Here is a 25,159-nt window from a genome sequence, read left to right as displayed (position 1 = left end):
TTAATTAATTATGTTGTGATTATTTATTTAATTGTGATGTCACCAAAAATGTAGGAATTATTTCCTCCCATTAAAAGGTGATTGGCTTTTATTAATATTGTGGGATGAACTAATTTAAAACCATTTTAAATGCTACTTTCTGTCAATTGCTTCATTGCATATATTATTTATAGAAAGCAGTGGTGAAAATGTCAAGGCTGTCTAAAACACATAGACATTGTATAGGCCTACTGCCAAATGTCTCTGTATTATTTTATACATAGGCCCTTTATTGTATTTGTCATGTTTTCACAAAATTATAAAATTGTCATGGAATTCTGAGGACATTACCATGTTGTTTCTATTGAATATTCTCGATCACTGCACTGCATTTACTGTTAGTTTTTTTAAATATGTTTTTTTCCCACGTTAGCTTGCACTCAAATACACATTGCCCACATGCAAATATACAGCCTCATAATGTATTGTGTTTCACATTTCATATTAAGACACAAATTCTCATTTTCAGGTCTAAACTGGACTCTTTTAACAAAGCCGAAACAGGTGTTGTGACGTCTAAGCACTTTCATTTTATGACCAAGGACCCTGGTCCTCTGACGTCATCTACAGCTGTAGTTGCTCTGCGCATGCGCTTTGTTTCAGAGGCTAGACGCCAGTCTGCTTTGTTGGGACTGACGGGACCATCGATGCAGCGACTTTCGGAGAGTCAGCTGCGAATTGCAACAGATTCAGGGGGATATTTACAGCATTTTCCGGTTATTAGCCGTTGTTAGCTTGTTTTAAATTCCCAGTCAGCGCTTGGGTCGCCTTGTGTACGCGTCAGACAACAGAAGCGAGGAGTCCCAACCCCTGTAAATAAACAAAACGCAGCGAGCAGCTTTTTAAGGTGGCACGAGACAGCTGCAACAACAAGACTCAGCCGATCCTCCTTTGTTGAGTTAGCTAACTTTTGTGTTGGCGGCGTTGTTAGCGATGGACATCACCATACAGCTTTGTTAGGAGTTAAACTCCAAAACGTGTGCGTGCGAACATGAGAGAAGAGGACAGTTTGTTGTCAGGAAGGCAGCCCATGGCAAGTGAAAGAGGGGGTGAACGTCCCTGCTGCTGTCCCTACTTGACAGAGGAGAAAGGAGCACTTGCTGTCCAGAAGAGTGACCTGAGGCCTCCTGGTCATTTGTCCGCCTAGAAAATCTGACTTTGGCCCGATATGGAGACGGTGGGGAAATTTGAGTTCAGTCGGAAGGACCTGATAGGACATGGCGCATTTGCTGTCGTCTTCAAAGGCAGACACCGAGAGGTGAGTATTTTCCACGTCTACTATGTGTTACTTTAAAAAAAATATATACTGTTGCAAAAAATAGACCAAATTAAATGTCGCATAAATGGTTTAGGTGCATTGTTATGCACGAATCGCCTTTTATTGCCCATCTGGTGCATTTGTTTTCATTGTACGGCCTTAAGGGGCCCGGAGCACAAACAGGAGTTCCTTAAAATAACAGGCAGTTAATGGATTAAATACTCAAGTATTTTTTTTAAATGCATGTGACACCTTTTATTAATGCATGGAAAGTGACTTTGTGAGGGTCTTTATTTTTTGGCTGGCTTGGCAGATGATGCACGTCCACAATCCTGGCGACTTTAAATGTAGAGCAGCAGACATGTATCGTTTCCATTAGAAGGCTCCATACTGACACCATTAATGAACATGTTGAAACATGTCCTGCACCAGGAATGAAAGAGTATGAATTATAAATGGCTTTGCAGTAATTTGATTACACTTCAGTGATACAATGTAACACATCTGCTGATACAAATAATATCCTAGGCGTAAGGTAATGTGGGCCTTTAGCATCTTTGTTGCCTCATTTGTAAATTGGCAAATAGATCAATTTCATCTATCTATAATAGACGATTATGGCCTCCAATACATTAAAATATGCTGTAAATTCAGAAAAATGCCCTGAAAAGGAAATGTTGCTCATCAAATCTACCTTAGTAACCAGTCCTGGCTGGTTAAAGTCTTAGCAGGTGACCAGTAGACCTAATCTCTACCAAATTGCATTAGGAAACCTGTGTAACCAACAGGGGGAAGCATATTATGGACCATCAGTTAGTGTGTCACCTAATAAAACATGTTATAAATGTGCTAGAATCTGTGTTTTGACAAATAGACCATGCGGAGGCATGTTGAAAATGGAACAAATTTGCTTTTCATATAACATACAGTATTACTACACTTGCTGTGTTGCATTTGTTTTATCTGCTTATTTGTTTCCTTCTAGAAACATGACTGGGAGGTGGCAGTGAAGTGCATCAACAAGAAGAACTTGGCCAAGTCCCAGACACTGTTGGGGAAAGAGATCAAAATACTCAAGGTAAATCCAGCTCTCAGGAAAGTACTATTTTCCATGAGTAATTACATTATTATTTGTACATAAAACATTATTACACATTTCTTTATTGCTTTATGTATATCTTATATTTGTGCAATAACAATTCTGCAGTGGTAAATCTCAGAATTACTCAGCTGGTTTCTCTGTTAAAATGTGTCACCTTGACGTTTTTAAAGTCTTATAAAGTATTTATTATATCATCTTGCTGAATATGTTTGCTGTGGTGAACATTTCAGTATAAAGAGCTGGAAAGGTGCCATATGTTAGAGTGAAATATAAGCAAGGATTATCTGAAGATGATCAACTAGGTCTGTTTTATGGTATTGTACGGTATCTGTTGTGTTACATGCTGTCCGTGTTTGTTTGTTTTTACTATGGCTGCAGCATGGGTTAAGTATCCAAGACAAATTTCCCACGATGTGGGACAATAAAGTTATTCTTGATCTTGCTGATCATCTCGTGGAACATGGAGATGTCATAGTGAAAGTAAAAAAGGTTAACTTTCCTGCAGATGACAGGGGGCCTTAGTTGGAAATCTGTTTAAAGTTCAAATATGTAAAAATAAATCCAGCATATACCATCCAAATATTGCTTATCTCTTGTCATATCTGCAGGAACTGAAACATGAGAACATCGTTGCATTACTGGACTTTCAGGTATGTAATACTACACCCGCAGATGGTATGTTGATCGTGGTAGGAACAGAATGATTGTACTATGTCAGGGCCCCGTAAACGTACATACTTATCACACCTCTCATTGTCCCAGTTTCCTCCATCAGTCTCGACATGCAAAATAGAGCAGATGGGTTGTTGGATGTGTCTGTTCTACATGACCCACTTCTGTTTCATACAGCTTAAACACTTTTGTTTTCCTTACTTGTTAAATGAGGCTTTGCCACATTTGTTTGTTCAAAAAATGTTTCTCTTTCTGCTGGTTCAGGTGTGTTTTTCTCTGCTTTTCCATGTACAACAAATCTTTGTATATTTTCAGTAAATACTTCTGCCTTTGTGTTCTGTTGAGTTTTGTCATCTCTTTTGATTGCAAAAATGCATAAGTCTACAGTCAAATGGGCTGTTCCTGCTACTTAATTAAAGCGTAACTATGGATGTTTTTTTTAGCTTAATTTACGTCAACTCAATAGCTTCGGAGTCATTGGATTGGTTATATGACTGTTTTGAGTTGAATGGTAGTTGTCTCGCGACCCTCTAGCGCCTGTGAGCGGAAAAACCACCCTTTTGGGTGGCGAGCCGCCGGCCTTAGCATCACGAAGAATCGCTTAATATCAGGTCTTGCGATGTAACGAATTGCTTCACCGGAACTGCCTTACTTGTGCCTGAGGAGTCAGACACAAGTAAACAGAGGAGCTGCCAAATATCTATTCTGAAGCTATAGGGGGAGCTCTATAGAGAAACCTGCGAGCCAAAAGCGGGTAAACAACAAAGAAATGGCCAGAACTCCATAGCACTTCAAGGCTTTCTGGGAAGTTTAGTGTCCTTTTAAGTCCGTAGCACATAAACTTCAGAATGCTCTGCCTCCACCTTTAAGGTTGGCTGTTCCTGTGGACTGTTAAAAAAAAAAAAAAAAACTACCTTTTTCGTCAGGCGTTTGGTTGGCCTGTCTGGACTTTATGTATCATAATGTTATTTTAATTGTGTATGGTGTCTTAATATGTATTGTGTTCTCTTGTATGTTTTTTATGCAAAGTACTTTGTGATTTTATTTGTGAAAAGCACTCTATAACTACATTTTACGTTGTTTTTTTATATTTAACTACTTCACTTTTTGCTTGCCTCAAGTAGCTCTGCTTATTACAAGAGATGTGTTGCCATCTTTTCAAGATGCAGGCCTGATTCCTAGGGTGTAGACTAGGTGTTATGCTCCCATACAGTCTGTGCATGTAAACCTCATGTGCAGATAGAAATACCAGCACTTAGCTCAGTGCCAAACTGGACAGTTGTTGAATTGTAAGGTGATGAATAATAGTTCACAGTCACAGCGATGGTCTTGCCTGTAGCTTATTAACCAGCCTGAAGGTCACTGTGACAACAACTGCCTTCCCCGACACAAAAATAGCCCAACTTACTTTTGTCTTTCTGGTTCGAAGATAACACTTCCATCGGATATAAACATTTCATGTGCACATTATTCTTATTGTAACATCTGACAAGACTACTTTATTGCACAATGACGTGTGTTGAAGGAATGTTAACACACATCCTGTTGCATTACTGTGTTTCTTGTCATAAATCCACAGACCTGTTTCTGGACTCACTGTGCTCTTTAGTTTTGAGGCATTGCTTTTATCCCATATGGAATCTCATATATGAGAAATGCATATTAAGTCTGATAAGAGCACTGTAGGCTTTATTACCTGAGCTTGATTAGTTTCTTTTACTTAAGTTGAGCTAACATCCCCTTATTCAATATCAGGGTTCTTAGTCATTATGCAAAACAAGTTACAAAACAGTCCAGGCAAATGAAGCATGCTGTCATATGTTGGGCACTGCTGCTGCTCATAGCCCAGCACAGTAACTTTGTTGTTTTGATGGCAAATATGGATTTAACTTCTTTGCTCAAGAGCTCTTTATCAGTAGCTTTAATAAATGTATTTGAGACTGGTTACAATGCTTCAGCCTAGGTAGAATTCGAAAATATTGTCTCTCTTATCTTTACATTGACACACAGTGGCACCTCCCTCTGTGCATTGAGAAAAGTCCAAGCTGGGCTCTAAGATTACCGGTTTGTTGTTGCACAGCAGACAGTGTATATGTTCTGAGCAGGGGATCCTACCGTCCAGCTATCTGATTAGGTCAGGAGGAAACTGAAACCAAAGCAGACACTGGACACCAGAGAATGCATTTACTTTGCTTTTCACATTATATCTGATTGTCTTATCCTAAGTTACTTAAAAAATTAGTTTGAGAGTTGAATGATCATTCTAGGTTCTAGATTGTCCTAGAGTTATTGGCATATACTGGTGGTTTAGTCACAGCACCAACATATTTCTATATATTATATTTATTAAATAATATATTTATTTCTATTTCTTACCAGGTTTTGAGCAAGAGCAAATAGTAGATTTGATAGATTGACCAGAGATGGTAATTGATTAATGATCAAAGTCATTTTCCAAGAAAAAACAAACAAACATTCTCTTCACAAATGTAAGGATTTGCTGCTTTTCTCTTATATCACTGTAAATTGTAAAGCACATTTACATTTAATGACACCTCAGAAAGTAATTGGCAGATTAAATGCAAATATAATGCAAGTAATCACTAGTTGTTTTACTCTGAGATAAATGGGGGATGCCTGTGCTGTCTATTGGAAAATCCACTTTGGGAATGGGAAATAGTTACCACGACAGAAGTGACTCTGTATTTTATGGCAAGTCATAGCATGAGCTGAAGATAAACCTTTAATGCAACGGCAAACTTTATATCTAAGAGAAGTTTGGTGCTGCAGTTCTACACTTCTGTCTGAGAGACAGCCGGTAGAAACCGGATGGTTGTCTCTCCAAATGAAACCCGCTGGTTGGTTGCCATACAGCTTCAACAAAGCCAAAGACAACCAATTTTAAAAGGCCTGACTCATCTGAACTATAGAAAACAGCCTGACCTTTGACTGGTGAATTCAACAAGACACTGAGATGATGTCAGAGTGAAAGACTGCAGTCATCTTTTTCCGTGTGAGGAAAAGGGCTTTTTCAAGCAGGCAGCACTATGTTTTCTTTTTTTTAACAACTGGTTGTCTGAGAGAGAGGGTAGTTGAGGGAAAGTAGATAACAGATAATAACTCTAATGGAACTCTAAGTCTCACAAATGTGCAATATAAAAAAAAAAAAATCCAAGTGGTTGTTTAATAGCTGGAATAGTGGAAATTAATAGCTATATATTGTTGATTGGTGTTGTTGTTGTATGAGCTTATGAGTTCAAAGTTTTAGACAGTTTGCACGTGATTAGCCCATTGTTTTTTGATGCTTTTGGCAGCAGAGCAAACCATCTGATTCACATATTGTTTTTGGCTCATTATTAATGTTGCAGAGTAAATTGTTTTCATAATTTCTCACTGATGCCAAGCACTCCTTTTACTTTTTTTATTAGCTGTTATTCAAATGTATGAAAGAGCAGGTCACACAGTCCAGTGGAGTCTGGGATAGATCCAGTTCTACTAAATGAATGTGTTCAAGTAGACTACTACTAACCGCTTCGATTTGTTCTTTTTTTTGTTCCATGTCCTTCTTTCTCAAGACTCAAACTGTTTTTTGTCTTAGCAGATAGTCCTCAATTTTTTTAGCAACTCTTTAAGCGATTATGTATTTCTCAAGCCCAAATTACCAGCTTAGCTTGCTCGAACATTATGGGTGAGCACAAGAACCAACTTGTTCTTTCCTTTTTCTGTCGCTGACATGTTTGTTTACTCCAACTCTTATCTCTTTTCTCTTTAGGAAACTGCCAGCTCAGTGTACCTGGTAATGGAGGTAAGCTCGCTGTGATGTTTGGCTTTGTTTGATCAGCGCTGTATTGTCTCAGCCTTTGCAGGCAGCTCTGACTGAGCCTAGGCTATAATTAGCTGTGTCCTCAGAAGGTGTAATTGCTGCCAGTCAACATCCAAATGTTGCTAGTTTATTGCTGTGGCTTGATACTATTCCCTTGATGAAGAGCCACAGGTAGAATAATGTTGGCGAATCTTGTAACTACAACTTTAAGAAGACTTTGGCCCTTTTTTAGGTTGTTCATCTAGGTAGATAGACACAGAACTCAGATTGTTCAGGAAGGTTTCACAGTGTTAGTGTTTTATAATGGTTTAGTTCAGTGTTACAGTGTTCAGTGTTACAGAAGCAGAACGCAGATGTGAAGTAGCTTTAAAGGGGACAGCCAATACATTTCTCGAACTTGTTTGATTCATTATTATCTTCATTGTTTCCTGCTTATCTCTTATCTGTGTGTCAGAAAAGGAAATTACTTGTGAGGCACCCTTTCAGAGCCCCACCTTTCAGAGCACACCTTGCCTTTTCCCGGGTTCATTCATAATTGATGCTAGGAATGAGAGCAAGGTGATAAATCTGTAAACACATCACTCTTCAGAAAATCACTGCTCTGATCTCATTTGCCTTCTAGTCTCTTTAGAGGCCAGGTGATGTCAGACACTCCATGCACTATAGTTACAGATCAGCCCTTCATGTAAACTGTGTTTCCTAATATTCCTTTTCATCTCCCTCTCTTTCATTTCCTCTCTCTCTCTTTCTCTCTCTCTCTCTCTCCTTTCCTGTCTCTCTTTCTAATCCCAGTACTGCAATGGGGGCGACCTTGCTGACTACTTACACTGTAAGTGCAACATTTCATCTACTGAAAGCTCCAGGTGGTTCTCAATAGAAAAATCAATTGAGTTGGTGAAATGTCATCTTTGTTGCTTGATGACAAGAAAGTGGGAGTTCTTGCTCTATGAAAAACTGTCTGTCAATGGCTCTCTCTATTGTCTAAAAGCAAAGACCATAAATCATAACATGCACAATGTTCAACAGTAGAATCATTGCTACAAGCAACCAATAAAAGCGTCTAAATCCCAAGATTGACTCGGAAAAGAATTTGCAAATATTCTTGGGAGTCCTAAAATAATGACTTTTGGATAGGAACTGCCAGTTAACAGAGTAGAACAATTAGAAGAATTATTTTTCCACTGTGTTAGACATGCCAAGAAAACCAAAAGAGTGCAAATAAAAGGTAACAACTTTACAGTCAATTATATGCCCCACAACTACCATTCAGGTCACAACTCAGTTTTTTTTTCCCCGGCTCCCTTTATGACCACTGGAACCTGCCATTTTATCTGAAACCCTGAAGACAGAGAGACACATTTGGGGCTTCTAAGAACAGCTTCGAAAGACCTAAGGCTTAAAATAGACTTTGGCATGCAACGTTATCAAACCACATTGAAAAGTCCCTGCTGTATTCTTCTGTCATCACACAAACAGTGTGACAAACATCACATCATACACATACAGTACAGCAACTTCTACAAATATGCTTTTGAGTCAACACTATGATAACAAACTGGGAGCATCACGTCATTAACATAAAGTATACAATTCTACAATTTTGCCACATCTCAAAATTGCAGGGCTCTCAATTGCCAGAGCACTCCAGTCGTCTGAGGTGGGCCTTTGTCTGGCAGGGTGGGAAATAAGACATCAACCTCTAGACGTTTGCAGTATAGCTCTGGCGGCTAACTTTGTCTGCCAGGTTCCCAGAGGATGAATAGAGGACCTATTCCAATAATATAGTCTTTGCCTGCCTGGTTAAAAAAGGGGTTTTGGATCACTACCAACTGTGGTCAATGAATAAACCTTTTTTCCTGGCCCAAGCCAAGCCTGAGTCTGGCTTTTAAAAATCTGTTAGGTGGAGCCAGAGAGAAATTCAAGACAAGGGAGGAACTCTCACATAGAACCATGCTGTACCACCGTGAGATGAGGGAGATGATTGGAGGGAAGGAAAAGACGGGGATCAGGAGGTGGCAGTGGGGAGATTTGAGAGAACAGAGAGGAAAAAAATGTATTGCACATATTTTTTAAGGTGAAATGAGATTATGTTGTGCAATATGATCTGACTCCAGATTTGTTTGGAAAACTAGTATGATTTGCATAGATCAGTAAATCTAGATAGGAAGGGTCATTCAGTTTCTATCTGTCTACTATACCTCCACCTCAGTCAGTAATCATGTTTACACCCAGCATGCCAAAGTTAACTTGTAGTCACAACCTTGTTTCTCTGCAGCCAAAGGCACCCTGAGTGAGGACACTATTCGGGTTTTCCTGCAGCAGATTGCAGGAGCCATGAGGGTCTTACAGGGCAAAGGCATAATCCACAGGGACCTCAAGCCCCAGAACATTCTGCTCTCCTACCCACCAGGACGCAAGTCACACTCTAACAACACCTGCATCAAGATTGGTAGGTTCAATGGTGTGAAGGTCTGCAGGCATGTTGCTAGATTTGTTAACTATTTGAGATTGTTTGTACATGTAACCATGCTTGGTCTAACCCAGTAGTATTTATAAACTAATGTGGACAAACATGTGTTTAAAGATAGTCCGAAATAAAAAGAGCAAAAACATTTCAGACATGAGATCACAGCTTGACCACATTGGGACTTAAGAGAAAAGCACTAGAACCCTCTACAGGAGCAAGAAACTAACTGAATCTCATGAAGCAGCTCATGGAAATCCCTAAGCTCTTTACAGACAGTTATATTTCAACAGGACCTAATAAGGATTTCCCAAAGGTAATTGATTCCATCAAGATAATAAGACTAAACTGCTTACAGGAAATTGATTAGATTAAATATAGAATTTCACATTTTTCCCTCAGCAATGTTGGTTGTCTTCCTCTAAATAAAACACTGAACATAAAATACCAAGAAAGAAAAAAAACGATATTCACAGATACATGATGTGTGTGTGTCTCATCCGTTTCAAGTTTGGCTGATATGACCATAAACAATAACTTATGTTAACCAACAAATATTTGTCTTAATGGAAAGTGTCATGATGACCAAGTACAGACAGCGAGTGTGTGTTGTTTAGCTGTTTGGAAACTCTGCTAATCCTTAAGCCTGTTAATTTGTGTTCCTCTGGAGAGAAGTTATTGCTTGAGGTTCCCAGTCACTGCAGAATGTTATTATCCTCACTATTCTGGGAAAACTCGCACAGTCACACTAACAGGCACACTGTTCACACACACATACACTCATCGTGCCTACATAGATGGAGTAACTGACACACAAGCACATGCAGGGTGACAAAGGGATTACTGAAATATAATTTGTTGACTTGTTAAATTGGCTGTGTGCTCAAGGATAGCAGGTATCATTTGTGGAGTTGTTTTAAAATGTAATAACTTGAGCAATATAATGAGCTGCACAGACATTGTTTAGACTATTTTTTAATTATCTATGTGCTCTACTCTAGAGAAAACTCAACAGTACTTTTAACGCCAATGTGATAATGCTGCATTGTCCTCATACTCACAGTGACATGGTAATCTCACAGTGAAGATGGTGAAGATCTCCCTCTCTGCCATTATTGGTATAAAAATGTATGGTTTTATTGGTTTTAAAAATAGGTTGAGTGTTCAGTTGGGAATATGAAGCAGAGAAAAATGTATTTTTGAGCTCACTATAGATTTGTTTTGCAACCATCTGCAGTTTTTCTTTGAGAAGTTCTTTTCTGTTTTTCCCTCTAATTTATTCAGTTTATGAGTCTCAGCATCTGCACAATTTCTCTCCACAGCGGACTTTGGCTTTGCCAGGTACCTCCAGAACAACATGATGGCAGCAACACTCTGCGGGTCCCCTATGTACATGGTAAGCACTTTTTCATAGATATGATGGTAAATAATAGGCAGCATACTCAAATGTTTTGCCACCACAAATCAGATTTGATGACTACTGTTTTTTAAACTCAGACCAAAGGTTATAAGAAAGAGAAGGTAAATAATTAAGTATGCTTTGATGAGGTCTGAGAAGGTGTCATTTAATAAAACAACAACACCATATTACACCATAGATTATTATTGGTTGAACTTGGATGATGGCTCGGTTGCTTCTGTGATCATTGTTCATGTGAAAAAGCAGAGGTCAGAGCTAGTGGTTTGAGTTTCACAGTGTTAGCTGAACATGGTCTCAAAAACATGACACATCATGTGTAACTTAATCATCTCATTAACTGTTCATCAAAGAGTTTCACCGAAGTAATCTCAATCATTTTTTCCTCACCAGGCTCCTGAGGTCATTATGTCCCAAAGCTATGATGCCAAGGCTGACTTGTGGAGTATAGGAACCATAGTGTTTCAGTGCCTGACTGGGAAGGCTCCTTTTCAGGTAAACACACGCTTACAATTCATGTTTTTTTTAGTTACCTACACTGCCATTTAGGGATGAGCCATATCAAAACTCTACCATTTTTATAAGCCCAAATTAACAACAATTATTATGTTATGTAAGATTTTCTGTTGTCACTGGCTTTTAGATGAGTCATAAGTGTGTCTACAGAAAAGTGAAAAGTATGTATATGTATTCATCAACAGCCTCATTCTCCCTGCTGGCTTTAGTACTGCAGTACTTCCTCTCCACTAAGTTCCTCATCTCTCTCTTGACTTTTCTTAAACCCTGCCACACACTGTTTGCTGTGTTTTCAGATTGGCTTCAGGCTAAAGACTGTGTAAATGTGCCTTTAACCTTCATCTCTGTGAAAAATAACTTTTTAAATATTCACAGTTTTGTAATGGTTGTATTTGTTGTATCTACCTCATTTTCTGCTGCTTATCTTTATATTTTACATATTTATTTTACCGAAATAAGAGTATGTGAACACAGTATGCACAGACATTGGCGTGTTATTTTGCACAAGAGAATGAACTTAAGGCAAATATTTTAATGTAACTAAAGTGATGGAAAACCTATGTAGAAATTTAACAGAAACAGAAATAGTAACACAATGACGTGCATTAACACATTTTGATAACACTATGTTGAATGATCTTTTAAAATATTTTCATTCTTGTCCAGAAAATACACTTGAGTCTATTTGTTGAAGGTTTTTAAACAGACTGTCTCTGGATCATGTGAAAAATGAGCATAAACCCTGAAATTAGCCATGGCTAATTTAACTGATGCAATGAAAGATGAAACACATAACATCTTACAAAGTACCTTATTTAAATTGGTCCAACAGCATTTCTGACACTATCCGAGTAGCTTCATTCTTTGCTTCATTAACAAGCTTGTTAAGACATGTGGTATTGTGGTGTTACACACGTGATTAAAGCAGCCGGCTTAAGGTTTAATGTGTGCAATGTCCAGCATACTGTGCCATAAATGTGTATGACTGTGTGTACACACATACATTTGCAGACATTTACATGTTTTTAACTATTTCTCTGACCCTGTCATCCTTAGGCTAGCAGTCCCCAGGAACTCCGGCTCTTCTATGAAAAACACAAAACCCTCAGCCCAAAGTAAGGAGTTGCAGTGAGATGACAGCATGTTTATTTTTTATGTGATTAAAAGATGTTCTAGCAAAAGACAATATACATAGTGAAGTTGATTTGTTTTTTTTGCATTTGCTTTTTATAAATGTTGCTTACAAGAAATGAGAAACTTTGCTATCATACATCTTTAGGATAGAATAACCAATGAAAAGTGAAGCTCTGACCTAGACTTTTTTAGAAAGGCCCCTTTGTCTTTGAAATGTGTCTGTGTTGCTACAGGGCTGTTAAAAAAACACGTCATCTACAAGGATTCTGCCAGTTACAGCAATGCCAGCTGGGTCATTTTTTCACAGTTGAACAGCAGTTGATTTACAAAATTATTAGAAATGACAAGTCCCTTGCAAATCTCCAACAACCCAGTCTTACAGCACAATGTATGTAAAGGTTTTACATTTCATTTTATCACAGCTGCCGAATGAAACCACACTAACTATGAAAGATACCATGTTTTCTGAAAAGCTGTTAATTACATTGTCTTTAGATAAAACAGATCGTTTTTGGCAGTATCACTAAAAGTGCTGTATCTGTATTTAAGTTTTCTTTTGTGTTATTTAACCTTTAATTTAATTTTTTTTTCCTGCACAGCAGTACACACTGATGTTGGTATTATTTATTTGCAGCATCCCCAGAGAGACGTCAAGCCATCTGAGGCACCTGCTGCTGGGTCTGCTGCAGCGCAACCACAAGGACCGCATGGACTTTGGTTAGTGAACATTGAGTCCAGCAGAATGAATGAAATAGACTATATGGTGTGGTTGCAGACCTACACTAGTAACCTACTAATATAGCATTTCATAAATACTTAACTCAGGGCTGTAGAACATAAGTCTGGACTCAAGACGCTTTTCTGTAGTCTCAGACTTGTCTTGGACTTGTTGGTATTTGGACTCTGACTTGTCACGGACTTGGCCATTGGACAATGTTGTAGTTGGTCTTGACCAAGTCCAACACTATATGCTTTTTTTTTTTTTGAAGTAACTTCCTTCTTAAAAACAAAACCATTGATGAAGTGCACTCATTCAGAAAACTACTTCTATTATTAGTTGAATTAAAAATCCATCTAAAACACGCAGTGACATTGGTCACCTTGTTTATGCCTGGCTGCATTATATACAGTAGGCTACCTCAATCATTAGACATTAATCATTTTCATTTAGGTCACACACACAATGTCAGTAAGCACTTTGTATTATGGATTCTTCAGGACAAGCAATAAGTTCAAGAGTGGGAGCATTTCCATTTTATACTTACAGTAAATGATATGGCCTAATTTGATCCTATAATGTGTTACTCTGCACTTTTTGATTTTTACACCTAATCAAGCAAAAGTATCATCTTAAAGTAGAAGATATAAAGTTTCTCACATCACACAGCCTACATTATGAACAAGCAAGTAAGTGGTCTTGAAGAGGATTCTTTTTTTCTGTCTTGATCTTGACTTGGACTTGAACCTCTTTGGACTTTGGCTCAACAAGTCCTGGTCTTAGATTTGTCTTGGACTCAACAAAGTTGGACTTGACTACAGCCCTGACTTAGCTAGTCACATTACCCAAAGAACAGATGTCCAGATATCCCTGTGTATGTTTGTATCTATGTGCTGTATGCTGCTGAAACGTTGCCATGCTTCACTATCTCCTATTAATTGTAATTCATCTTGTGTTTTTGGTAGATGAGTTTTTTTGTCATCCTTTCCTGGAGGCTAGCTCATCCATGAAAAAGAGTAAGTAAGAATAAATAATGCAATTCTTAATAGAGCTTGGTTGGATAACCATCAGTAACACAAGTGCATGACTACGTTAGTATTACATGATGTATATACATCAAAATGTCTCTCACCTGTTACCTGGACTGTAATAAACATTACACATTTTCTGAAACCATATATCCACATTTTCTTAAAGCAGTAAGTGCAAAACTTCACGTCCCTTTTTTAATGCATAAAATAATGCAAGGTTGAAATTATGTCAAAACTGACCTTTTCATCCAAATTATACTTTTATTTCATTCCAGGACTAGATGTAGTAATAAAGCCAGCCACATAGTGACACCAACATAAGAGAAAAAAGCAATTATTTGTCAGCAAAACTCCAAAAAGTTATGCCATAATATGTGACCAAGTTTCTCAACAAACTACCATGTGGGATCCTTCGGTTTGTCTAAGAAATGTGTTGCATTTTGTTACAGCAACTCCTACTGTGTCCATGACCTGCTTCCCAAGCTCTGCATCAGCCAGCTCTTGTAGCAGCTCTTCCACCTCTCACCTCGCCTCACCACCGGTTTGCATTTATTATTCCTGTATTATTTCCTCTTTGTTTCTCTGTCTGCACCGAAGTATAGACGCTGTGTTTTTATGTGCAGTCATAGAAACCAACCAAGTCAACACCTATTTGGCCTTCATACACAGTTTGCTCCTTCATGGTTTATTTTGGTCTTTCTTTCTTAGTTGATGTACTAGTTTCTGTCTCCCTGTCTCTGCAGCAGTCTCTTGCTGAGGTTCAGCATTTGCGTGCCAAAGCTCTGGCCTCCCCTACCCAGGAGGCCACTGGTTTTCTCCTCAAGGACTCGTCTGGAGGGGGCGGCAGCAGCAAGAACTCCTCCTCCTGTGACACAGATGACTTTGTCATGGTGCCTGCTCAATTCACCAGTAAGACTTTTTTATTCTAAATGGGATCCCTACCTAAATGTCTAATGCAGCTGTGCATCACCCTAGCCTTGGTTCCAGCTCTATAGTATTACTGCTGAAGTATTTTAAGTAATATTGTATTTATTCTTCATAGAATGGAGCCTAACTCTATCTAGATATCAATTCTTTAATTTCTGTTCTTAATGTTTTTGCTCTTTTTCCAGCAGGTGAGCTGACATGTGAGGGCAAAGTGCTGCAGGACAGCCTGATGAACAGCGGGTAAGATGCAAGGATTGGTTCTTCATAGTCACCTATATGACACTGCTTAAATGTACAGTAGTTGTCGACAGTGTTGCAGAATATAACAGCATAATTGACTATTCCTACTGGAATTTAAATCAAAGTGAGAGCATATGTTGTATTCCTTATTCAAAATAGCACCTTGATAAAGTCTTCCTGTGTCCCTTTTATTTCAGCTCTCTTCTGGCTTCTGCTGGTCTGTGTAGCCAAGCCAAAAGTCCTCCACACTCACCTTCCTGCAGTGGGTCTCCAAGTCCTGTCAGGTAACAGCATAGAGCTAGATGTTTGGGTGTGGCGGTAAGATATGGAAATGGTTAATGGTAGAAGAAGAAGAAGAAGAAGAAGAAGAAGAAGAAGCAACAGCAATTGCCAAATAAGCGGGGGGAGTAGATTAAATTACCTATTATCTGGTATTAATGAATTTCTTTATATAACACCATTTCATGTCATCCTTGAACACAATGTAATTTTTGTTTTTAACATTAAATATATTGTACAAGATTGGTAGCCTTGTCATTAAGAGAATCTCTTCTCAAAAATATTTGGTCTCATTCCTGTTAAAAGTGTTAAACATGTCTGTGTACACACACACACACACACACACACACACTCACACTCACACTCACACTCACACTTTTACTCTTATTTATTGTCTGTTTCCCTCTGCACTCTCTGTTCTTCTCACTGTTGTTTGGCAGACCCAGTGAGTTCTTGGGAAGTAACTATATTGGTAGTGATGGAAACCATGGTCAGTCATTACCTATCCCAGTCCCCACCCAGGTCCAGAACTACCAGCGCATGGAGCAGAACCTCCATTCCACCAAACAGGATTGCTCACCACGGTCTGTATCCACAAAGACAAACACACATACACATGTGTGGGACATGTGTATGCTTCTTATGTAAATTTCTTATTACATATCTTAAACTGACTAAAGAGACTCATGAACTTTGTATTATTAGGATGTCAACACCAGTGCGTCGTTGCAGCAGTGGAAGCTTGCTGGGTTTTGCTCGAACCGGGCCTTCACCACCATACGGGCAAGGAGCAGTCACCACCAATCGCAGATTTTCTCTGGGAGGTGCCAGACCTTTCCAGCTCTCCCCTCAAGGTATCTCAGAGGCTTTGCTTTGTTTTGTGTACCACTTTCCCAGTATTCTCTAAACTACTTTCTATATATACATTTTTATTTTTTTATAGACTGCTAAAATTGATTTATCAATAAAATAACAGAGCAGTTTATTATAAGGTTATTAATAGGTGTAACCCTATAAAGGCGATTGGCTTGTTGCATGCGATTGTTGCCCATATAATTAGCTGCAGATAAAGGGAAATACAGTTGTGGTTAGCATTTGCCAATGTTTTTTCCGAGGCAACCTGGTCCGTTTTGAGAGTTGTTGGTTGAGAAAATGAACAAATCTCCTATGTACACAAACACTCTCCTTCTCACCACCAGTTGGTCATGCTGGCACAGTCCCTTATCTGTCTGGATATCCAACTTGGCTGCGGGGCAGTTAGGCAAGCTTTGTCCATCTCTGCTGTCTCTTGGTGGTTTTCTTGTTTTGCTGTCCCTTTTTTTTTTTTTGCGATGCCACCTGCCGTCTAAAAGCAGAAACATTCTGACCCCCTTCTTCTGTCCTACAGCTCTTCAGCACATTGAACCCCGGCCGACTTCTCAGCAACACCCACAGACGACAGGACTGGGCACACGGCTCCACAGTGCCCCCTGTTTGTTGGAATGTGCCAGTGGTGGTGTCCGGCAAAAGATCAGGAAGCAGCACTCAGACCCGATGGTGGCACCCTCGACAGGTCTGATGACTGTCCGCCCTCTACACTCGTCCCCCAGACTCAGTGAGCTGATGCAGCGTAGCCCCCTCCCCACCATCCTGGGCTCCCCTTCGAGGGTGAGTCAGCTCTGTGTGTGTGTGTGTGTGTGTGTGTTAGAGAGAGAGACAAACTAATGTGTGTGTTTAATTCTGTGGTGATACACAGGTCAAGAAAAGACTACCAACCAAACTTCTGGTACCTCCACCCTCTCCCTCTTGTTTCTCTCCTCAGGCCATCCCTCCTTTTGAATTTCCCAAGCCTCCAAGCTCTACAAACCTCGTGACCTTCCTGACACAACAGGGTTTGATCATGGGCTCCCCGTGCAGCAGGACTGTCCCAGCAGAGCCCAGAGACACAGGGCAACAAGCGCTTGCACAGGTCACCCAGCCTGCCCACTGCATCCACAGACTGAATGATGATACCAAAGGCTTTGGAAGGTTAGATTTTTATTTTTATTATTCCCACGCAGGAGATGTGTATCTAGGAGGAATTGCTTATCTACAGATACAGGATAGACAGCAGTGCTTCTGAAGTTTAAAACAAACTACTTTTAAGTAGTAGTAGTAGTAGTATCTTCTTCCTTCTTGAACTAATAAGATTATATATATATATACACTATATATTTTATTTTTTGCAATACATCAATTACATTACATTGTAGAAGCAGGAGATCTGCAGTATTTATAATAGCCCCTTTCATTCATTCTTCTCATATATGGAGAAAAAAGATTGGGATAATATACCTAATTAAGTGCATAAAAGGACTGTTAAACGTACTGTAGCTAGCAGGGAAGAAGTAAGTAAATGAAGGAAGGAAATAGGCGGCTGTGAAAAACATGTATCATTTATGAGCGCCCGGAGGGCTCAGTTGGTGGTGTGGGCGCCCATATATAGAGGTTTACTCCTCAACGCCGCAGGCCCAGGTTGGACTCCGGCCTGCGGCCCTTTGCTGCATGTCATTCTCCTCTCTCTCCCCTTTCAGTCTTCAGCTGGCCTGTCAAACAAAGGCCTAAAATGCCAACAACAAAAAAATACATGTATAATTCAGATTACTTTCTTTCCTTCCATGTTTCCCTCTCTGATTCCCTGTCTGTTGTCTGTCTGGTGCAGGTCTCAGAGTGCAGGTCGTCTGTCTGACATGCTGCTGATGGCTGCATTTGGACCAGGTGGACCTGTGGGTGACCGAGGAAGCACAGAGAACCTAACCTCTGAAAAAGCCATAGACATAACTGGTAGGAACTCTTGTCCATTCACATTTACAAACATCTGTATGTAATGTAACACTTCTTTTATTTACGTGGCTCATTCAAAAGTGTGTTTATAATATATTGCAAAATAATAGAATGTGATAAAATGCTATTCTAATTCAATCTTTTAACTCTTTAATTTACAGGGTGAGCTTTTTTGAAATACAGTTTTTAGTATTTATTGGAAAATGAAAATGGTCTATTATATACCCAGCCCTACCTTCAATCATTGCTTTGTTTTGCCATCTAGTGCCCCCCGGTGGTGGGGGAGTCCTTGCACCCGGCTCCATCAGCCCAGCACAGGTGGTTTTCACTGTGGGCTCTCCTCCCAGTGGCAACACCCCACCTCATGCATCCAGACAGAGGAAATACTCAGGTAGTGCATGCACCTCCAAAACCGCTAAAGAACTTTTTCTCCACATCCCTTCTACATCTAGCGGGAATTAAAATTCCACTTGCGCAACAGCATTAGTATTATGCCCTGCACAGCATACAACATAGAGCACTGGCAAGCTATTACTTTCATTTTCCAGGATGTGGAAACTTAATTAAATATCATGGAGGTAAGCATTAAAGGTTGATTTTATTTTATTTTTCATTAAGCCCAACTTTGGAGAGATTTAAACACATTTAGAGAGGAATAACCCAAATGAAAAACACACTATTTTACAAATGGTAATTGGCACTTAGTATTAGTATTCAGGAAGAGAAAAATTAATGTAGCTGCTGGCATGATCCTTGGCTGGCTTGATCATTAACGTGAATGCATCTCCACTCAATACAGTGGTCAGCAAAAAGTGTGAATGCCAAAAACAACAAGCAGTATAGTTGGTAGAAATGTAATCCACACACTGCCATTACAATGTGTTTATAAATTCTTGTCTTGGTAGATTTTGCTGTTTATTGTACAGCAATAAAAATGCATTTGGAATGCAATTGGCATTTGATGAAAAAATATGTATTTATTTAAATAAAATGAGATACATTTTTTTTTTTGCCATCACTTTTTCTGACTCATGCAGGCTCCTTCACTTCAATCAGCCCCGCTGGCTCCTTCACAAGCCGCTACCCCCAGACAGGAACCTATCTGGATGGCTTTGAGGCTCCTTCCAGTCCTCGCTACAGTTTCACAGATCCTATCACAGCTAACATGGGCGGTCATGTAACTTTTGAAGCTCCTGAGCTGCCCGAGGAGACGCTGATGGAGGTGAGAAGCGGGTTTTATACACATCTCTGGAAAGTAGGAAAAAAGGAGTCATCCCTTAGATCCTGTGTGTTCTTTGTATTTACGCAGCAATGACTACTTATGTTTTGTACATTAATCAGGGGTTCATTCTCACAAACCTTTCGAATTAATACTCCCTCTAGAAAGTGTGTCAGTGAGAAAAATGGTGAGCGTAGTGTAGTTGAAGTGTCTTTAGCTCAGGTCATCATGGCAAAGTAACCTAAGGTTGAGTCTGAAAATGGAATAATGAAATGGATTGAATGATCTGTCTCCTGTTAATGCTTGGGTTCATTAACCCAATGCAGACTGAATGTGAAATTTGCCTCTGTTTAAAATTCTATCACACAATCATTTGTTTTCTGTCTCTCTTTTCTCACGTCTCTGTCGGAGTGCAGCAGGAGCATACAGACACTGTGCAAAGCCTGCGTTTCACTTTGGATTTCACCCGCTGTCTGATGGAGGTGGCTGGAGCCCGTGGGGTTGCGGTGTGGGGGGAGCAGGGCCAAATTTCTCATCCCTCCCTCCTTCAGCAGCAGAGCCTGGTAGCAGATCAGATAAGCTCACTGAGCCGAGAGTGGAGGTAAGGCCGGATCAACTACAGCTGCAAGTTTTGTTGATTGCGGTGATACTGTTTATCCAGTTTGGACAGAAAATAGAAAGTAATTTTAACACGGCTATCCTGCCTCGGCACCATGTTTTGTGAGAAGTCAGACTTCAATGTTGCAGTTTGTGGATTTTTAGGGCCTACTCAGGAGTATTGACTTACATATGCCAAAATGTGTTTGTGTGTTTGTGTGTTTGTGTGTGTGTGTAGTCATGCAGAACAGCTGGTTCTCTTCCTGAAGACTGCAGAACTCTTGTCCACTGCCTTACACACAGCCATGGAGCGAGTTAAACAGGGCAAACTCTACCCATCGTCTACAGTCAAACAAAGTATGAGCTGATATTTTTATTTTGTAAGGGGGAGGGTCTTGTTAAGGCGTCTGATATGTATTATTATTAAACAGAATGTACAGTGAGCATCTTAGCAGCATATTAAAATAATTTCTGTCCATATACAGTAGTGAGGAGGCTGAATGAGCTGTACAAGTCCAGTGTGGCGTCCTGTCGCTCACTCAGCACCCGTCTGGAGCGCTTCTTCTCCAGGAAGCACCGTCTAATGGACCAAATCACCTCCATCACAGCTGAGCGCCTGCTTTTCAGCCACACTGTGCAGATGGTAAGCCAGGGGGGAATTAGGCAGTTGGTAAGCAAAGAAGGAGATGGGGGCTATTGACCAGCAGGCCACAGCATAATCACTCAGATACTGTATGTGTGGGCATCCAAGAAATAGTTAACCCTAACGTATGTTACAAACATAAGTGCATGTATGGCCAAATAACACACACAGGATTCAAGTATGTACTCTAAAATGATTGCTTTATGGTCACATGAATATTTTAAAGCCACTTAAGTAACTGGATGCTCATTAGAGTGTCATATAAATGGCTAAAAGGCAATGCCATATGTATATGTTTGTATATTTGCTCGGGAAAGAATAACGAAACAAATGTTGGTAAAGGACAGCATTACTGTTTTTTTGCATGTCCCATATTCATAGTTTAATCAAGGCTAAAATCTAAAGTATATTAAGCATCTTTGTTTTTGTATCAGGTTCAGACTGCCGCGCTGGACGAGATGTTCCACCAGGGGGAAGCATCAGTCTTGCGCTACCATAAAGCTCTCCTGCTGATGGAGGGCCTGTCTCTGCTGCTAACTGAACAGGACGACATCCTCAGTGTTAGCAAATGTAAGAATGTCTGTCAGCTCCTCACACAAAGAACAGGGATGTCTCCACTCAGCATCAGCACCATAGTTTGTTGTGTGGTGTCCATGCACATATATATATGTAATGTAATACATATATAATAACATAATACTGTTTATTCCAGCATCCTTTGCACTATGCTCCATAATTAAAATAATAGCTATCATAATTATAATTTACTCCTACATACTTTGCACTCTTCATTAGTACTATTGCCTCAACCTGTCTATATTGTTTCTGTTTATAGTGTGTATTATTATTTTTGTTTGTTTTGTTGTTTGTTTGTATGAGTGAAGAAATGTGAGCAATACAATACAGATACAGATACAAACAAGTACAATCAATGTTATTGATTATATTTTTAAAACAATTTTCTATTTAGATCATCCCTTCATTTTGAATGTCTCATCTATAAACTGAAAAACTAACCCTTTTGACACAATTACTGTCTTTTTTTCTCTGTGTCTGCAGGTAAGGAATGCATTGAACGGCGCCTCACAGCTTTGCAGTCAGGACTCTGTGTTTGAGAGCCCTGCACTGCCTCTTGGACTGTGCATATGATGTCATTTGCACCCTGCACATCACCAATGAACCAAACCTCATGTTCTTCAATTAGGAATGCTTTCGTTTTCACAAGAAAACCACAAGGCTTTAGTTTTCACTGAACCTCAAGGGTTTGTGCTTTTTAAATGGCTTGTCATTCATCTCAAGTCCGGGAGAATGTCTGCTCTCGAAACTATGTGAGAGGACATAGCTTCTGGCACAGATAATGGTATGTGTTGCCAGAAAGAAGAACCCCTTTACTAGGAGTAACACCTGCAGGAGCAATTTTTGCTAAGTAGTCACATACCCATATACATGACTTATCTATACATAAACAGATAGCGTTTTATGATGGACAAATATTCGTGCTACGAATTTGCAATAGACTTTATAGACAAAATGTTGTCTTTTACCAAGATCAGTAGCTGGATGGAAAGCACAGTATCTGCTGTACACCTACTAATACAGTAAGGATGTGTTCTGATGAAGATAGGGAACGGCCAAGTATCATTCTCATCAAATGTATGTTTGTGCTTTCCTGGGTTTATTTTTCTGGTATTTATCTAATTGTTACTTGCTCTGCTGAAGGAAAGTTTCAATAGCAATGCTACAGTGGGTGGCTAGAAGCGCATACAAGCACTATTACAAAACTGTTGCCAAAATGACTTGTGTTACATTTTATTTTAAACTCACTGCAGGTAACTATGCTGGTTTGGAGAAGAAGAAAACATGTCTGATGTTTAATCATTGAAACAATAATGTAATAGGGATTTACTTTTTTATAAATGGCAGCACCAACAGACAGAAAATGGGTCCAGGAAACAGTCATTACCCCACTTCTACATGCCAAATATAGCATTTAAATCAAGAGGGACTGAAACTGGCCTGTTAACATCCTTGATCCCAATCATGGTATAGATGCTGCAATAACCTGGGATGTATTCTTCAGCTTATGTACTGATGTTGCTGGTTATTTCTTCACCAATTCCATATTCTGTCTGATAATATGTCGTCAGTCAGTCACGTCAAAGTTTAGCAAGTTTAATCAAATTTGAGGGCTGACAGGAGGGAAACAGCGCTAATATTAGCCAAATGTTAATCAAATTGAGGGTCCTCCCAGGGTTAACATCTGAATGTTTTTGCACTGTTGAAGTACTGTATAGAACGATCATGGGTGGAACATGCTGAACATGTCCAGTTTTTGTAGATACCTAGAAAGGTAAGCTTACTTAGAGATTTCTATTACATGCTTTTATTGCAGTTTTAGTTGTATTACAGTTGCTGTCAAAATGTGTGTTAGATGTGAGAATGCTGACAAAGAGATGGTATAAGCTATGAAACCTTAGAAAGATTGTTTTTCTTTACACTGAAATATTATTTGCTTCGGTTGTGTTGTGTTCTGTTTCAGAGTAGTCAGCGAGTGGCAATTGTGTTTGAATTTGAAAAGTGACTTGTTGATTTGGAGTGCTAGTTAAAAATGTGTATTTTACCTGAAAAGTTTGTGTATTATCAATATTGATCTTAATTGGTCTGGAATAAGGTCAACGGGAAGGGTCAACTTCTGCTCTGGTTGCTTTCCAAGAGAAGTTTGTGTGCATGCATGTGTGAGGTGATGGTGATTGATGTTTTAATGGATAGTGGGATTTGTTTGGTTCAGAACTAATGATTTTCACTCCAGGTGTGGATGTAGTTCAACAACATCCACGGAAAATCAAGGGTTCCTCTGGAATAACCCTCTGCCAGGACCCAGTACAACTTTCTTTTTTTCCTAAGGTGTATTTTCCTCTGCCTTTTTATTTTAAGTAATAAGGATGGTTTAGAAAGGGTGTTGATGTATGGTCAGTGTTGAAAATAGTTTACACTGATATTTTTGAAGGCTATAGTAGCACTGTCAGCAGAACAGAATGGAGGGATGGTTTTGTCTCAGTGAAGATTTCTCTAAATATACATAATGTGCATTTGCTTCGTGGCCTTTTGTCTATTGTCAGATAACTTTTTCAGACATTTCCGTAGGTATCTCTACCTAGAGCATTCTGCATGTGTAATGTGATGTTTGTTTGTACATTCCTAATATCAACTCATTCACAGCCTCTCTGTCTCTCACACATGCTGTTCTGTTCCGTCAGTAAGTAGTCTCAAAGGAGATACAGATAGCAGAAAGCAATGACATCTTACTTTTATAAAACTGATGCATGTGTCACTTTTAATTGTTCCCAACAATCATTGCTATCGGCCATCCTAATAATGAGTATCTGGGGTAGGAGTCATAAAATAATGTGTGTAGCAGTTGAAGTAATGAAAGAGTACAGCAGGATGGTGTAGGAAGTGTGGAGACGGCGCCCTTTGACAAGCTGGTATCCACTCTGCTGAAGTGTCCTTGAGCACAGCTTTAGTGCAACTGTTCTGATCCCATAAAGATCAAATGAAGTATGTGTGCACTCACATAACAGATCTGTCGTTGATTTGGATTATTCTTTTTGTTTGCTAAGAACATACCCGAATGTTTTCATTTTGTGTTTTGACTTTACAAATTCTGTATTACCTGTGAATATTGTAAATTAAGTTATTGTTGTTATTGTATATATTACGCTGCAGGCATGGAGAAAACAGTACCATACCACCTATACATTTCCAAAGAATAAGTCTCTATTGCTGATCTTCCATTTTGTCTCTCACTGTTGCAAAAGCATTTTAATGTTGTCATATCTATGACAGATACACTATCTCAGTGTCCCTGTGTGTGATGTAACCTTTACTGTTTGAGTTGCAACATGAATAAAGTGAAAGGAAAGGTAGTTTGTCTTTAGATGATATTAGTTTTCTCTGCTGTACTGACACCTCGGTTATGGAGGTAGACGTTTTATTATCCCACATGCCTGAGCCTGAATTTACTCATCATAATACTGACCATACTGAGTCAGTTTGGCTTTTTAAGAACGCAGATTACAATTTAACAACCACATTTCTCATTAGTCCCCATAGCTATGGAATAGTTGTAGGTAGAAGTCGGCTAACATTAATGCGGTTACCTAGTAAACTCGCCAATTAACCAATTAAACTTGGGGATTTAACGTTAATTCTCATTAAAGGAGCATGCCAGTGTGTTTGGCATAGTTTAGAAAATTCATTAAAAGTCACATGTACTCA

At 39.3% G+C, this 25,159-nt stretch overlaps 1 protein-coding gene across 2 annotated transcripts; it reads left to right on the top strand.

Annotated features, from left to right (window-relative positions):
* Positions 1 to 626: 626 nt before the first annotated feature.
* Positions 627 to 24,805, top strand: ulk1b (unc-51 like autophagy activating kinase 1). 2 transcript variants are annotated; one of them, XM_032538964.1, is made up of 27 exons: positions 627 to 1,297; positions 2,283 to 2,375; positions 3,008 to 3,049; positions 6,844 to 6,876; positions 7,687 to 7,723; positions 9,170 to 9,343; positions 10,681 to 10,754; positions 11,169 to 11,270; positions 12,348 to 12,406; positions 13,060 to 13,142; positions 14,109 to 14,159; positions 14,624 to 14,715; positions 14,918 to 15,083; positions 15,290 to 15,341; positions 15,539 to 15,625; positions 16,061 to 16,204; positions 16,326 to 16,474; positions 17,008 to 17,267; positions 17,422 to 17,627; positions 18,301 to 18,422; positions 18,688 to 18,813; positions 19,460 to 19,644; positions 20,058 to 20,242; positions 20,477 to 20,595; positions 20,724 to 20,881; positions 21,316 to 21,451; positions 21,941 to 24,805. In XM_032538964.1, exons 1-27 carry the CDS (start codon positions 1,208 to 1,210, stop codon positions 21,994 to 21,996), a joined length of 3,081 nt encoding a protein of 1,026 aa, XP_032394855.1. In that variant the 5' UTR covers positions 627 to 1,207; the 3' UTR covers positions 21,997 to 24,805. The 2 variants fall into 2 exon arrangements, with proteins under 2 accessions (XP_032394855.1, XP_032394854.1); XM_032538963.1 differs by having other exon boundaries at positions 15,287 to 15,341.
* The last annotated feature ends 354 nt before the right edge of the window (positions 24,806 to 25,159 follow it).

This window comes from Etheostoma spectabile, chromosome 16, assembly GCF_008692095.1.
Source record: "Etheostoma spectabile isolate EspeVRDwgs_2016 chromosome 16, UIUC_Espe_1.0, whole genome shotgun sequence".
Lineage (NCBI taxonomy): Eukaryota > Metazoa > Chordata > Actinopteri > Perciformes > Percidae > Etheostoma > Etheostoma spectabile.
Note: the sequence above shows the minus strand (reverse complement) of the source record. Positions and strands in the feature narration are given on the sequence as shown.

Coding starts and splice junctions, on each gene's coding strand:
- ulk1b (XM_032538963.1), top strand. CDS start 1,208: ATGGAGACGGTGGGGAAATTTGAGTTCAGTCGGAAGGACCTGATAGGA. Junction 17,628..18,300: donor GATACCAAAGGCTTTGGAAG/GTTAGATTTTTA, acceptor TGTCTGGTGCAG/GTCTCAGAGTGCAGGTCGTC. Junction 21,452..21,940: donor CATCCTCAGTGTTAGCAAAT/GTAAGAATGTCT, acceptor CTGTGTCTGCAG/GTAAGGAATGCATTGAACGG.